Below are 12,567 nucleotides of genomic sequence, written 5' to 3'. Positions count from 1 at the left end.
GTTGGGGCTGTTCAGCCTGGAGAAGAGAAGGCTGCGTGGAGACCTCATAGCAGCCTTCCAGTATCTGAAGGGGGCCTACAAGGATGCTGGAGAGGGACTATTCATCAGGGACTGTAGTGACAGGACAAGGGGTAACGGGTTAAAACTTTAAACAGGGGAAGTTTGGATATAAGGAAGAAATTCTTTACTGTGAGGGTGGTGAGGCACTGGAATGGGTTGCCCAGCGAAGTGGTAAATGCTCCATCCCTGGCAGTGTTCAAGGCCAGGTTGAACAGAGCATTGGGTGATGTGGTTTAGTGTGAGGCATCCCTGCCCTTGGCAGGGGGGTTGGAACTGAATGGTCTTAAGGTCTTTTCCAGCCCAACCCATTCTGTGATTCTATGTTCACTGTTTAAAAAGTGGAGGCTATTTTGTGTTACCACAGCAGCCTCTAGTGGCCGTTGTAAGAATACGGACTCTCGAGTGTTCACTGGTGGCTTTTCTTACATGTTAAAGCTTATTTCATTCTTTGTGCAGCTTATTGCTGAAGAAGGAGTTGACAGCCTGACTGTTAAAGAGCTGCAGGCAGCTTGTCGTGCTCGAGGTATGAGAGCTCTTGGTGTGACGCAAGAACGTCTCAAGGAACAGCTTAAACAGGTATGTTTTTGTAAGACTGAATACACCATCTAACTTTATTTGCTAGCTCTGATTTTTGTGATGATGCTGAGAAGTCTTTTTGCTTCTGCTCTCATTAAAGGCTTGGCTAAAACAGTCTTTCTTCTCAGTAAGCTTTGCCATTTGTACTGTGTAAGTAAATAGTAGCAGTGGGCTTTTGACTGGGCCATGATGTTTTGATCATGCAAATAGATACTTAGACTTCAACATATCCAACATACGTTTGCAGTTTCGGCAGGTGTTGTTAATTATTTGTATTACCCTGTAAGGACTTTTCTCCAAATAGATCAGTTCTTTGTCGTTTGGTGTTGTCTGCTTTAGAGGAAGATGCATGTAAAACAAAACACTTTTCTGAATATTCATTCAGTGCTTCTTGAAATACTTCTTTAGACAAAATACTTCATGTATTTAATGCAATTACCACAATTCTTAATTGTTTAGAGCCTGTAGTTCTCGTGTCAGGATGGTGACTGATACATAGTGGGTAAAGAAAAAATATTTACTACTTTGTGTGTGCTTCATTTGAGCTGTAAAGAAATAAAAACGTTCAAAAGTTGAAGACTTGTTTTGTGTATTGCATTTATAGTGGTTAGATCTCCACCTGAACCAGGAAATTCCTACTTCATTGCTGATTTTATCCAGAGCCATGTATCTTCCCGATACCCTTTCTCCAGCTGATCAGCTCAAAACAACACTTCAGACACTACCAGAGAGTGCTGTAAGTATACATGGTCTGTAACCAGCTTTCAGTGTCATTGCTGAAAATCCATTCAGAGAAATGGATGTTCTTCTTGGTTCTTGTCTTTTTGTTGAAAGCTGAACCATGGGTTGGTTTATTTGAGCGACTTTTGAACACAGAAGTTGGCTTGTATGTGGAGGAGTTTGAGAATAAAGCAAATAAAGGCAGTGTTTGATTGCATGACTGTAGACAGTCATAGCATAAAAAGATTTAGTATACACTTTTTACTTACATAAACAATTTATGCTCTGGGCAATATAAATACATTAATACATGAAAATATTGATGATGTTGTGTAGAGAGAAATAATCTGATTAGATAATTGGTAGTTTTGAAAGAAAGAGAATGAAGAACATAAATGATTTCAGGGTAGAAAGTTCTTCTTTTCAAAGAAATAGGGTAACCTTGGGGGTGTTTAGCTGTATTCATTATCATACCTGTGGTACCTATCTCAATAACGATACATAAACCTCTTACATAATGTAGCCATACACATATATACGCACATATAGACTTTAATAGACTTCTTCCATTATTTTTAGGCCAGAGAGGCTCAAGTCAAAGTGGCAGAAGTTGAAGGTGAAAAAGTAGATAACAAAGCGCGTCTGGAAGCAACACTTCAGGAGGAGGAAGCCATCAGAAAAGAGAATGAAGAAAAAGAGATGGAAAGATTGTCTGAAGCTGTAGAGAAAGCCAAAGAAACCCTTCAGGTTGCAGCTGTGGTAAGTTCTGCCCTCAACTATTGAGAAATATATGTCAGTGATATAAAAACTTGTATGTTGTGAGTTACTGCCTCTGTTCTGGGGGTTACCTGCATGAAACTGGACTTCAAATCCACATATGAAAGATGTGGGAGAATGTTGAAATAGATTGCTGTGAAACAAAAGATTGTCTCAGTCTTACATATGTTGGATTTCTCTTTCCTCTTTATTAGAGTAATAGAAGCCTTTTATTCCTCTAGCAAAGGTGGTGGGGTTTTTTGTTTATTTCCTCCACTTGTACTTCAGATGTTCTTAGCTTTGGCTTTTCCTATTTGACACTAACCTGGTAATGTCATTGTATAGTAGCTGACTGTAAAAGCTGCTGGCCTGCTTTACTAGTGAATTAAGCCTCAGGAGCTCACAGGCATAGTTCATTAAGTGCAAGCGGGTATTTTAATGTGAAACGACTCAATATGTTACAGTTTAACACTGTCTTCTCATGAAAGTACCGTAGTCTACTTTGGCAACTGTTCCTATTTTGAGAAGTGGTTCTTTACTGATGCTAATGCAGATAATGTTACCTTTGTTTTAATTAAAACTTCATGGGTCTTTCAGATTCAGAAAGATGTAGAATCAGCAGCAGATCTTGAAGCAGCTACTCTGCAAGTTCAGAAAAGTCAGATAGCTGTGGATACTGAACAAGAACTGGCAAAGGCAGAGATGGTGATGCATGCAGAGACACTGAAAGATACAGCGCCAGTATTGGAAGGCATTAAGGTAATCTGGATAAATGTACATTTTCATACTTTTTAATGTAAAGTATCAAAGCATCCATGTAAGAGCTGTGGTAAGTTGCTTGACTGTCTTTCAGTTTTAATCTTCTCACCCCACTCTGTCACTTAAAACCAGCTAACCAGCAGATTGCAAATTCTTAACCACCAGTACAGAAATTGAAGTCAGCACAAAACATCTCTTGGTGTCTCCTTTATCTTTCTGTGTTACTGAAAATAATATGCGTATCTGGGGGAACGTTTGTACTGGCTGTAGATGTAATAGATCTGTGCGTGTTTAATCTGTGTATAGTTAACACTCCTGACACTGTCTCCCATAACATCTTCATAGGTGAGCTTAGGAAATGTGGGTTAGATGAATGGACAGTGAGGTGGATCAAAAACTGGCTGAATAGCAGAGTTCAGAGGGTCATGATCAGAGAGCGTAGTCAAGTTGGAGGCCTGTAGTTATTGGGTGCTCCCCAGGGATCTACTGGGTCCAGTCTTACACAACTTGTTTATCAGTGACGTCGATGAAGGACTGGAGTGTCCCCTTAGCAGATCTGTTGATGATATGAGGCTGGGGATAGTGGCTGATGCACCTGGAGAAGGTGCTGCCGTTCAGCTGGACCTCAGTAGGCTGGAGAATTGGGCAGAGACATCTAATGAAGTTCAACAAGGGCAAGTGTAGAGTACTGCACCTGGGGAGGAGGAACCCCAAGTACCAGGGCAGGTTGGGGATGACCTACTAGAGAGCAATTCAGCTAAGAAGGACCTGGAAGTATTGGTGGATGACAAGTTGACTATGAGCCAGCAGTGTGCCCTTGTGACCAGGAGGGACAACAGTATCCTGGGGCGTATCGGGAGGAGTGTGGCAGCAGTTGAGGGAGGTGATCCCTTGTGAAGCCACATCTGGAGTCATGTGTCCAGTTCTGGGCTCCTCAGTACAAGAAAGACAAGGAGCTACTGGAGAGGGTCCAGCAGAGGGCCACAGGGATGATCAGGGGTCTGGAGCATTGCTGTGATGAGGAGAGATTGTGGGAGCTGGGTCTTTTTAGCCTGGAGAACAGGAAACAGAGAGGGAATCTCATGAATACATATAAATATCTCCAAGATGGGTGCCAGGAGGATGGTACCAGACTCTTTTCGGTGGGTGCCCAGCTACAGGATGAGGAGCAATGGCCATAAACTAAAACACAAGTTTCCCCTCACCATGAGGAAGAACCTCTTTACATTGAGAGTGACAGACCACTGGAACAGGCTGCCCGGGGGGGTTGTGGAGTCTCCCTCTCTGAAGACATTGAAAACCCGCCTGGACATGTTCCTGTGTAACCTGCACTGGGTGGCTCTGCCTTGGCAGGGGTTGGGCTGAATGATCTCCAGAGGTCCCTTCCAACCCTAGCGATTCTGTGAAAATCACCAATGTGTCTTTCACTAATTTGTATGTTATTTTCTGTTACAGGGTGAGGAAATCACTAAGGAAGAGATTGACATGCTGAATGATGCTTGTGCCAAGCTGCAGGAACAGAAAAAATCATTAACAAAGGAAAAAGAGGAGCTTGAGGAATTGAAGGGTGATATCCAGGAATACAATGAGGTGAAGAATGGGGCGTGGAAGTTCTTTTTTTGTTATTCCTGTTCATGTTTAGTTTTAGCATAAATGATTTACAAATTTAAAGATGGTCTTGCTTGGATGTCTGTGAGCCTGTAGTTAGGTGGGTGAATGAACTTTGTATGGGACAATGCAGAGCCTCGTTTTTATAATGTGTTTAAGCCTAGTTAAAGTCATTGGAGTAGTTCCCATCAGATGAGAATCCTCTTCCTGCTCATATTCCCAGGGTGGCTAGGCTTAAGAGGTGCTACATGCCGCAGTTCTGTCTTGTCAAACATAGATGTCATTATTATAGGTACTTCAAGTTAAGTAAGATGAATCTTACCCAGCCTTAAGAAAGAGGTGGAAAATAACATTTAAGGGGTACATGAAAAAGGCAGCATTATTAAAAGTCATTGTTCTAATTCCAGTTTGGCTTTATAGATCTATACATTTGCATTTCATTTACAAATAGCTCCTGTCTTGAAATTCTAATTGAAGTCAGTACTGTCTGTTGTTGAGAATTTACCCTGACAAGAGCGTTTCTCTCTCCTGACCATTTCTTTTAGGATTTACAAGAGATAAAAGAGCTCTCTAAAACTGGCCAGGAAGAGGCAGTGGAAGAGACAAAGGCAAGCAAGAGATTGACCAAGAGGGTGAACAGAATGATTGGTCAGATAGACAAAATTATCAATGAATTAGAGACAACTCAAAAGACGGTGGATGTACGGCTGCAAGGTGCTGATGGTCCTCCTGCTGGGTAAGTGACTTGAGAGCACTGAATGTGTCTCTGACTGTTCGTCTTCATTCTTGCTTTTGTCAGATGTGTGACTAGAAGAGAATTAGCGAGTGAGTTGTGTTTAGGATGTTAAGATAATTTATTTTAGAAATAAAACTAACAAAATTGTGCTGTAGATTTTCTCTCTTCAAGGTGTGTTAAATACGGTTGAAATGAAGAAGGAAAAGAGCAGGTGTAATTCCCCAGATGCCAGTCCTGAGGGGGTTCTAAATGTCAAAGTGTTGATGAGTATCTTACCATCCTGTTCACACCTCTAGCCCTAATGGTGGTGCAGGTGAAATCATGTCTTTAGTCATGCTCCTCATGCAGTAGGTTTGCCCTGTGTGATGGATTGAAAAGGCACACAACAGTGTGGCAAGCACATTCATGTTTGTTCTTTAGCAGTGAAGGTGACAGTGAGGAAAACTACTGCAGTAAAGTCTGTTCTGTATCTGGAGAGAAATAAAGGAATAGGTCTAATTGAAGTAAGGAGGTAATTTTACACAGTCCCTTTCTGACAGTTTGCTTCATTTCAACTTTAATACACTTGCAGCTTTATGAAGCTGTCACTCAAGATCTCTCTTCATTGTGAAATACATTTATCAACATTTCTCCCGGTCTTAATGTTACTGGAGAGTCTTTCAGGCAATCATGTTGAAGGGTCATATGTTGCATCTTACAGGCACTGAAATACTTAAGCGCTGTGACTGTAATTCTCAGGGTTTGTGCTTATGAATGCTATATTCATCTAGTTTATGCTTGCACCATTTTGTGTGATTCCTTAGGAGAGCTTCCCAGCTCCCACAGAGCATTCCTAAACAGGAAATAGGATTCTGCTTTTGGTGCTTTTAAACTTTGGGGTTTTTTCCAGTCTCCAGAGCAAATGGTCATTTGTTTCAAATGTTAAGACTAAGGCAGTTATATGAATGGTGCTACAGGGAAGTTTTGATCCAAACTGTCGGAGTTTGTGAATTTAAAATACAGTATAAAATCTGCTTGTACTAACTGTAATTATACTTTATGTAATGGATGGGTTTGTGGATATTTTTTTTAGGTGATTGTGGATGACTGAAGATTATTAGTTTAAAGATTGCTTAGTTATTGAAGGTTTGGTTTTTAAATTTGAAGTTAGTGCATCACCAAGCCATTGAGAGCCATAGAAACAACACAAGCCCAGAACATTTAGTGGCAGCTTGAGAAATGCTCCTTGAGTAAAAGTCAGTCTGTGCCCAGAGGTTAGGGCCCAGTGTGGAGCTGGGACTATACTGATAAAGCCCCTTTGTTTCATATTTACTGGGTTCACTGTCTCCTGCATTTCAGCTTGAGCTATGCTGGAAGATGGTTCTTCAAATTAACAAAACTGCGTAGGCAAGCAGAGGCTTTAGGTTGCAGAAGACAGTTTTAGCTTCATGAGATCAGTAAGCAGACAGTGGAAATGTCTGAAACCTGCTATTCGCAATGTCAAGTTTAGACCTTCCTTCTAAAAAGTCTGTTCCTTGATATGAGCAAATGAAGTCTATTAAAACGAAAGAGCTGAATTGGCTGAAGCAATAAGTTCTCAGCTTTTGGTTTCCTGTGACTTGCATTACATTTCTGTAGGCCAGCCTCTCTCAGTCTAAAAGGATGGCAGGTGCATGGCACTGCACCTTTGTTAAATGGGGTAGGGGGCTGAAAAGACGTTAGATGCACAGAAACTGTGCTGAACTTAATTTCACATGACTACTGGATTTTTGTGCAATAATAATACTGTATTTGTGCAATAAACCTTGAGGAAACCAAAAGCCTGAGATTTGATGGTAAGCTGAAGATTCATTGGAAGTCTGCTTGCTGTTCAGTAACTCATTTTTGCTCTTTTGCCTTGTGTTCAGGATTCTAAAGAAATAATGTTTTTACAAATCGCCTGCAGTGTAGTGACTTTCAGTACTGTTTTTTGTCAACTTTACTCCTTTGGAGTAACTGCTTGCCATGTACAGACTGTGCTTGCTCTACAGGGAGAATCTCGTCAGCATTGCTGAGCTGATTAATGTGATGAAACAAATTCAGAAGATTCCAGAGGAGAAGCTGACTAGGATTGCAGAGACACTAGATGAAAACAAGGATGGCAAAATCGATATCAATAATGTTGTTAAGGTAAGTCTGTGGACTACTTAAAGAAAATCAGGCTAGCCATCCTTCAGACGTTATACCTGTTTTGACTGAAATTCATATTGCTGTCCTTGGCATGAGTGATGCCAATGAGGTTTTTGGTAATGTGCTGTAAATCAATCTTATAATACATGGTAGCATCTTCAGAATTTATATGGCTATTTGGGGGGAGAGGCAGAGGGGAAGAATAATCTTTATGCTGTGTGTGTTACCTTTAAAGATGTAGGTTTTCCTGTATGCCTATGTCAAGTTCTGTAAAATGTAGTAATTTTGTTGTGCTGCTTATGAATCAGAGGGAGGATGGGAAGGAGCCTTAGAAGAAACACTTTCGGAATATCATAACCGATGTCAAGACTGTGGCTAATTATCCTTTAGGATGGCTGTAAATGGCCTATGTTCTTTGCATGATTTGTTCTGGTTTCTTATTTTGCAGAACATTCTTAGGTTTTCTTTGCATTTCTCCTTCATTTTGTTGTTTCTTTTTTCAGAGATGCCCTAAAACTTACTTCCTTGAAAATAATTTTCCAATTTAATACGGTAATAACACTTACACTATGGCCAGCTAAAAAATACAGTATCAACCTTTTGAAACACATTTTTCTACTGAAGGTGTCCCAGTGGTGATTATCTTCTCTGTTGCTCTAAACAGCTGTTGTACATTTAGCAACATAGGTACTTCTCAATTCTGCGTATAATGCAGAATAATTGTAGGAACTTGAGGAGCTGTGCCAAGAATACATTTGTACAAAAAAGCTTTATAAAGGAATTTGGGATCACCTACTAAGCTCTAGATCGTTTGCTTTAAGTTTTGTCTTTTTAATACTGGGGATATTTGAGGCAGTGATTGTGGTTTAAATCTGTGTTGCATGTAAGAAAAATGTAGTATTTCTTGAACATGAGAAAAGTGAATGCTTTCTTGTCTTAACAGAATTTATGACAAGAAAATGTCTCAATCATGTGAAAACTAAATGTGCTCTCAATTTCGTTTTGTGTTCATTGTAGGTAGTAGAACTGATTGACAAAGAAGATATTGATATTGGCACCGCACAGGTTGCTGAGATTATGGCACTGCTTCAAAAAGAAGAAAAACTGGAAGAAAAAGAGAAAGCAAAGGAAAAGCAGGATAAAGAACCTGTGGAAGTAAAGAATTAAGCTTCAGAATCTGAAGCTAACCCCAACTGTAACCAAAACCTTGTATATCTTTCTGTGTCTAATCGCTACATATTACTTGAGTTTTGTGATTATGAGAAATGTTTTAAGCTGATCCTAGTAATAAATCATAGATATGTTTTCTGACCTATGGAATGAAATTTCCGTTCATCAGAGAAGTGATTCACTGTCATTCCATACAGATGAAAACAAAGTACGCTTCTTTAGCAGTGCTCCTGCCCACAAAAGTCATGTATTTGCACTCATTGTTGTGGTACAGTGATCCATTAAACTTGCAAGTTTGCTGGATAAATTAAGTGTATCTGTCATGGAAAAAAAATGTTTCTTGTTTAGTTTGTTTCATCATTACATGGGGCCCAACCTTGCTCTGCTTCTACCTTTTAGCTTTTTCAGGATTTAATACAAACTTCCCCTTCCATCACAGTATTACATATTTTGTAACCTGTTAGTGAAGAGTCTGTGGCTTCAGTAGCAGCTCTTTAGATTGAGTTCTGTTTAAGCTAAATATCACTCAGCTGTTGCCTCACTGACAGAGAATGTGGCATTCTAATCACTTCTATGAATTCATGAATGTTGTTTTCTTTTTTCTACTGAAGGGGAAATCAGATTTCTTTCTCCCTAGAATGGAAACTTCCTATGAAGTTTGCTTCTTACGGGTGCCTTAAATTTCTTGAGACAAGGGAGTAGAGGATGTCACTTCTGCTCAAAATTCCGTGAATTGCTAAAGCATTGGAATCACAGGAGCCTGTCAGATAATTCCAGAAGAGAATCTGTCACACAGTAAAGTGAGTTAAAGCATTTGTCTAAATAACAAAATGAAAATAATCATAAGGGGAAAATGTCAGTTGTGATCTTTTTGCATATATTCTTTTTAAATGCGTTTATCTTGGCATGTGTGCTTGTTTTTCATCTGATAATTATTTACATCAGTTCTCTTACCTCTTAGTTTTCATCTCAGGTATAAAATAACTAGCCAGGTATAGTAAAAGTTCATAAATACTTTCATCTCATGGCCTCGCTTTCTGTGCAGTCAGCAAATCATGTCTGGTACAGCCAGTGCTTTTATTACATCATTGGCTTTCAAATCTATTGGTTATAGTTACTGTCTTTAACTGTGTGATTAAATACTGACAGTAAGTAAAGGTATTCTCACTAATGTCTGTCCTTAATAGTAAATTTTGACGTTTAAGATACCGGTTCTGGGGTGTTCCATAATTCGTGGTAGCCTAAATTTTCCACTATTCCTTAAAATCTGTTATGAAACACACCCAGTGTGGCTTTAGCCAGCAGAGTCTTGGTTTGGTTTTCTATTCTGTTTTTATTTTGCACCCAGTATTTACAAAATATATGACCATTCTTCATTTTGTGGACACTATGGAGAGCACACCTTACAACGGCGTTGTTCCACAGTGATACTGAGGTGGGCGGTTAGTGCTTTTAGTCATAGGTGCATATAGTCATAGAAAATGTTGACTCCCAAGCATCTTTCAGCATAATTCCATGTTCAATATTTATCTAGATTGGCTAAATTATTTATAAAAACTTATTTGACGTTAGTGGAACAAAAGGAGTTTTGACAGTCTCATGGCTTGCATGATGGACCACTGTATTTAGTTGTTTCCGAAGCCAGATGTACAGTAAGATGTACAGTACAGTAGAAAAAAGGTCAGTGTTTAGTTCAAGTATTAATATTCTGTACAGTTTGCAGAGAAAGCTGCTTGCAATTAGTAAGATCCTTCTGAGAATTACTGTAATTGTATCTGAAGTGTCAAATTGCTGTGACAAAGCTGAAATTTCACATCAGTACAAACCTTTGCAGTTAATATAGCCTAAACAAGGGGCTGTTCTCTTCCTTGCAAATTGAGATTAACTTGGAGATTTCAGCGTGAAAGGCAGTTTGTAGACTGTGAAGATAGGACTTCACTAGGTGCTGTGTGAAAAACACAACTTTGCTTAGACAAAAAGAGTAAAGCCATTTCACAAAAACATGAATTAAAACCTAATTTTATGTTGTATAATTTACCATTAGAATTCAAGGGCTTTGAAGCATGCTAAATTCTGCAGTTGTGTGTCTTCAATTTGAAAGCAATACATAAAAATCTTACTTGACATTCCTGCAACACAATAAAAATACTCTAGGATTGTCTGCTACCTTCCATGGAATATCAGAAACCTAAGAGTCGTATGCACTTGAATGTATGCAAATTTAAATAGGGAAGTAGCAGAAAAAGCTGTTTTCTGAGATTTTCTTTTTTTTTTTTCATTAAAAGTTTTGCAGAGCTTTAACTGTCGTTACAGTAAATTACTTGATTTTAGGATTTGGGAGTTCAAGACATTTTTTTCTGCTGTTCCTTTTCTGTGTTTACTGTTCATTTAAATTTCCTGTGGATTAAATAAGAAGGGAGTGAAAAAGAGCTTTTTTTTTTTCCTTTTTAAATGAAGAATGTCCCCATTAAAGTAATTGTGATTAATTTATTAAACATTTTTAGCTTTCAGACTTGTTTGCAGTTTGGCATCTTGGGCAATTTTAACAGGTTACATGAAATGCATTTAAATGTCAATCACAGGTGGCAGTTTTCCCCTGATACCCAAAGTGTTTAGAGGGATGTACACAACAACCATAGCAAATATCTTCCTTCTGATGCTGAAAGCAGGCAAACCCATGACAGCTGGACTTGAGCTTCAACACATTCTACAGGCTTAAAGCAGAGATTCATGCTTGCCTAGGTTTGAACCGTCCTGAGCAGCTCTGTCCAGGTGCTACAAACAGCTCCAGCTTGAGGACTAGCTGCAGCTAACATGCTTTGTCATCCCTTGTGTTGACCAAAAGCCCAGAACCTGCAGTACTTTCAGAGAAGGGATGACCTCCGAGTGTACAGTAACTGGTCAGAACTTGTTTCCTGAAGGAATATTTAATTGAGAGATGTAAATATTTGTTTAAATAATTAAAAGGATGTGAGAGATTTTGGTGACCTTGTGACTTACACAGGCAAAGCCTCTAAGCTCAGAGTGACGTAAGCGGTAGGACCAGTGTTGGGGTTGTGTCAGATTCAATAAGATGAGATTTTGATTATAAATTATTTGGGGGGAAAAAATATAGAACATATAAAAAGCTTTTTAAAAACTCTTTAGCAACAGGGAAGAGAAGTAAAATAGGATGTAATTTATTTTCCCCCTCCAAACAAGCAGGATATAGGGCTTATTTTATCGGAAAGCTTGTTTCCATTTCATGCAAGCTCAAAACATGGTTTTTACTGAGATTTTATCACTGTCTTTGTGCTGGGAGAGTGAATCTGCCTGCAGGTTAAGTACCAGGAAGCTAAATCAATAGGTGGTATTTGTCAGCAGGAGTGCATGCAGGTAGAGATTAATCTTTTGACAGGATAGTTGGAACCTTGCACTTAAATAGGCTTTGTCTGGGGAAAAGAGTTGCACCTTTTATACAACTCCAAAATACTTCTTGTAACTTTCTATCTACCTACCTTGCTAGCCATTTAAACTTCAGCTACTTCAGTGTGTATTTAAATACTTTTAAATTGTTTATATCAGATTATTGGGTATATTTAAATAAAATAATAATCCCGTATTCTGTTCTTCATATGTAACCCAAATTCTGCCTTTCAGCTGAAGAATTTCAGCCTGTGTTACAGATTTAAGTTGAAAATCATTTGTCTGTGCTCTGACCATACTGGTCCTGTGTTTGCCGTCATGCACTATAAATTTTTTAAGTTAATTTGGAGCTTGTGTCCTTTGTTTAGTTACAATAAATGTATCATTTTGAAACCTAATCTCTCCGTTATCTTTCTTTTGCTTTTGATTATTCAGTGTGAATTTACTGCTGTTCAAATGAGATGCCAGTCACAGAGATGGACACTGATGACTGCTGAAACTGAAATGTTTGGGGTTGTCCTGGGTTCAGCAGTAGCAGTCATTTTTTCTCCTTCTTAGTAGCTGGTGCAGTGCTGTGTTTTTGACTTTCGGCCTGGGAACAGAGCTGATAACACCAATGTTTTTAGTTA

At 39.0% G+C, this 12,567-nt stretch overlaps 1 protein-coding gene across 8 annotated transcripts in view; it reads left to right on the top strand.

The window, feature by feature from the left end:
• LETM1 (leucine zipper and EF-hand containing transmembrane protein 1) overlaps window positions 1-12,325 on the top strand; it is a 31,526-nt gene extending 19,201 nt beyond the window's left edge. For 3 of the 8 annotated variants that reach the window (XM_080638859.1, XM_080638865.1, XM_080638863.1), the window contains exons 7-15: window positions 517-636; window positions 1,241-1,372; window positions 1,936-2,115; window positions 2,710-2,871; window positions 4,327-4,461; window positions 5,025-5,215; window positions 7,207-7,363; window positions 8,381-8,518; window positions 9,145-12,325. In XM_080638859.1, coding sequence (XP_080494985.1) covers window positions 517-636; window positions 1,241-1,372; window positions 1,936-2,115; window positions 2,710-2,871; window positions 4,327-4,461; window positions 5,025-5,215; window positions 7,207-7,363; window positions 8,381-8,518; window positions 9,145-9,213 — 1,284 coding nt within the window. In that variant the 3' untranslated portion in view covers window positions 9,214-12,325. Of the gene's footprint in view, window positions 1-516; window positions 637-1,240; window positions 1,373-1,935; window positions 2,116-2,709; window positions 2,872-4,326; window positions 4,462-5,024; window positions 5,216-7,206; window positions 7,364-8,380 lie in introns of all 8 variants that reach the window. The other 5 variants (XR_013958868.1, XM_080638860.1, XM_080638861.1 and 2 more) reach the window with 5 other exon arrangements.
• Window positions 12,326-12,567: the final 242 nt, after the last annotated feature.

The sequence above is a fragment of the Psittacula echo genome (assembly GCF_963264785.1).
Source record: "Psittacula echo genome assembly, chromosome: 1".
Lineage (NCBI taxonomy): Eukaryota > Metazoa > Chordata > Aves > Psittaciformes > Psittacidae > Psittacula > Psittacula echo.
The sequence above is the reverse complement of the archived record's forward strand: the minus strand, read 5'-3'. Positions and strand labels throughout refer to the sequence as shown.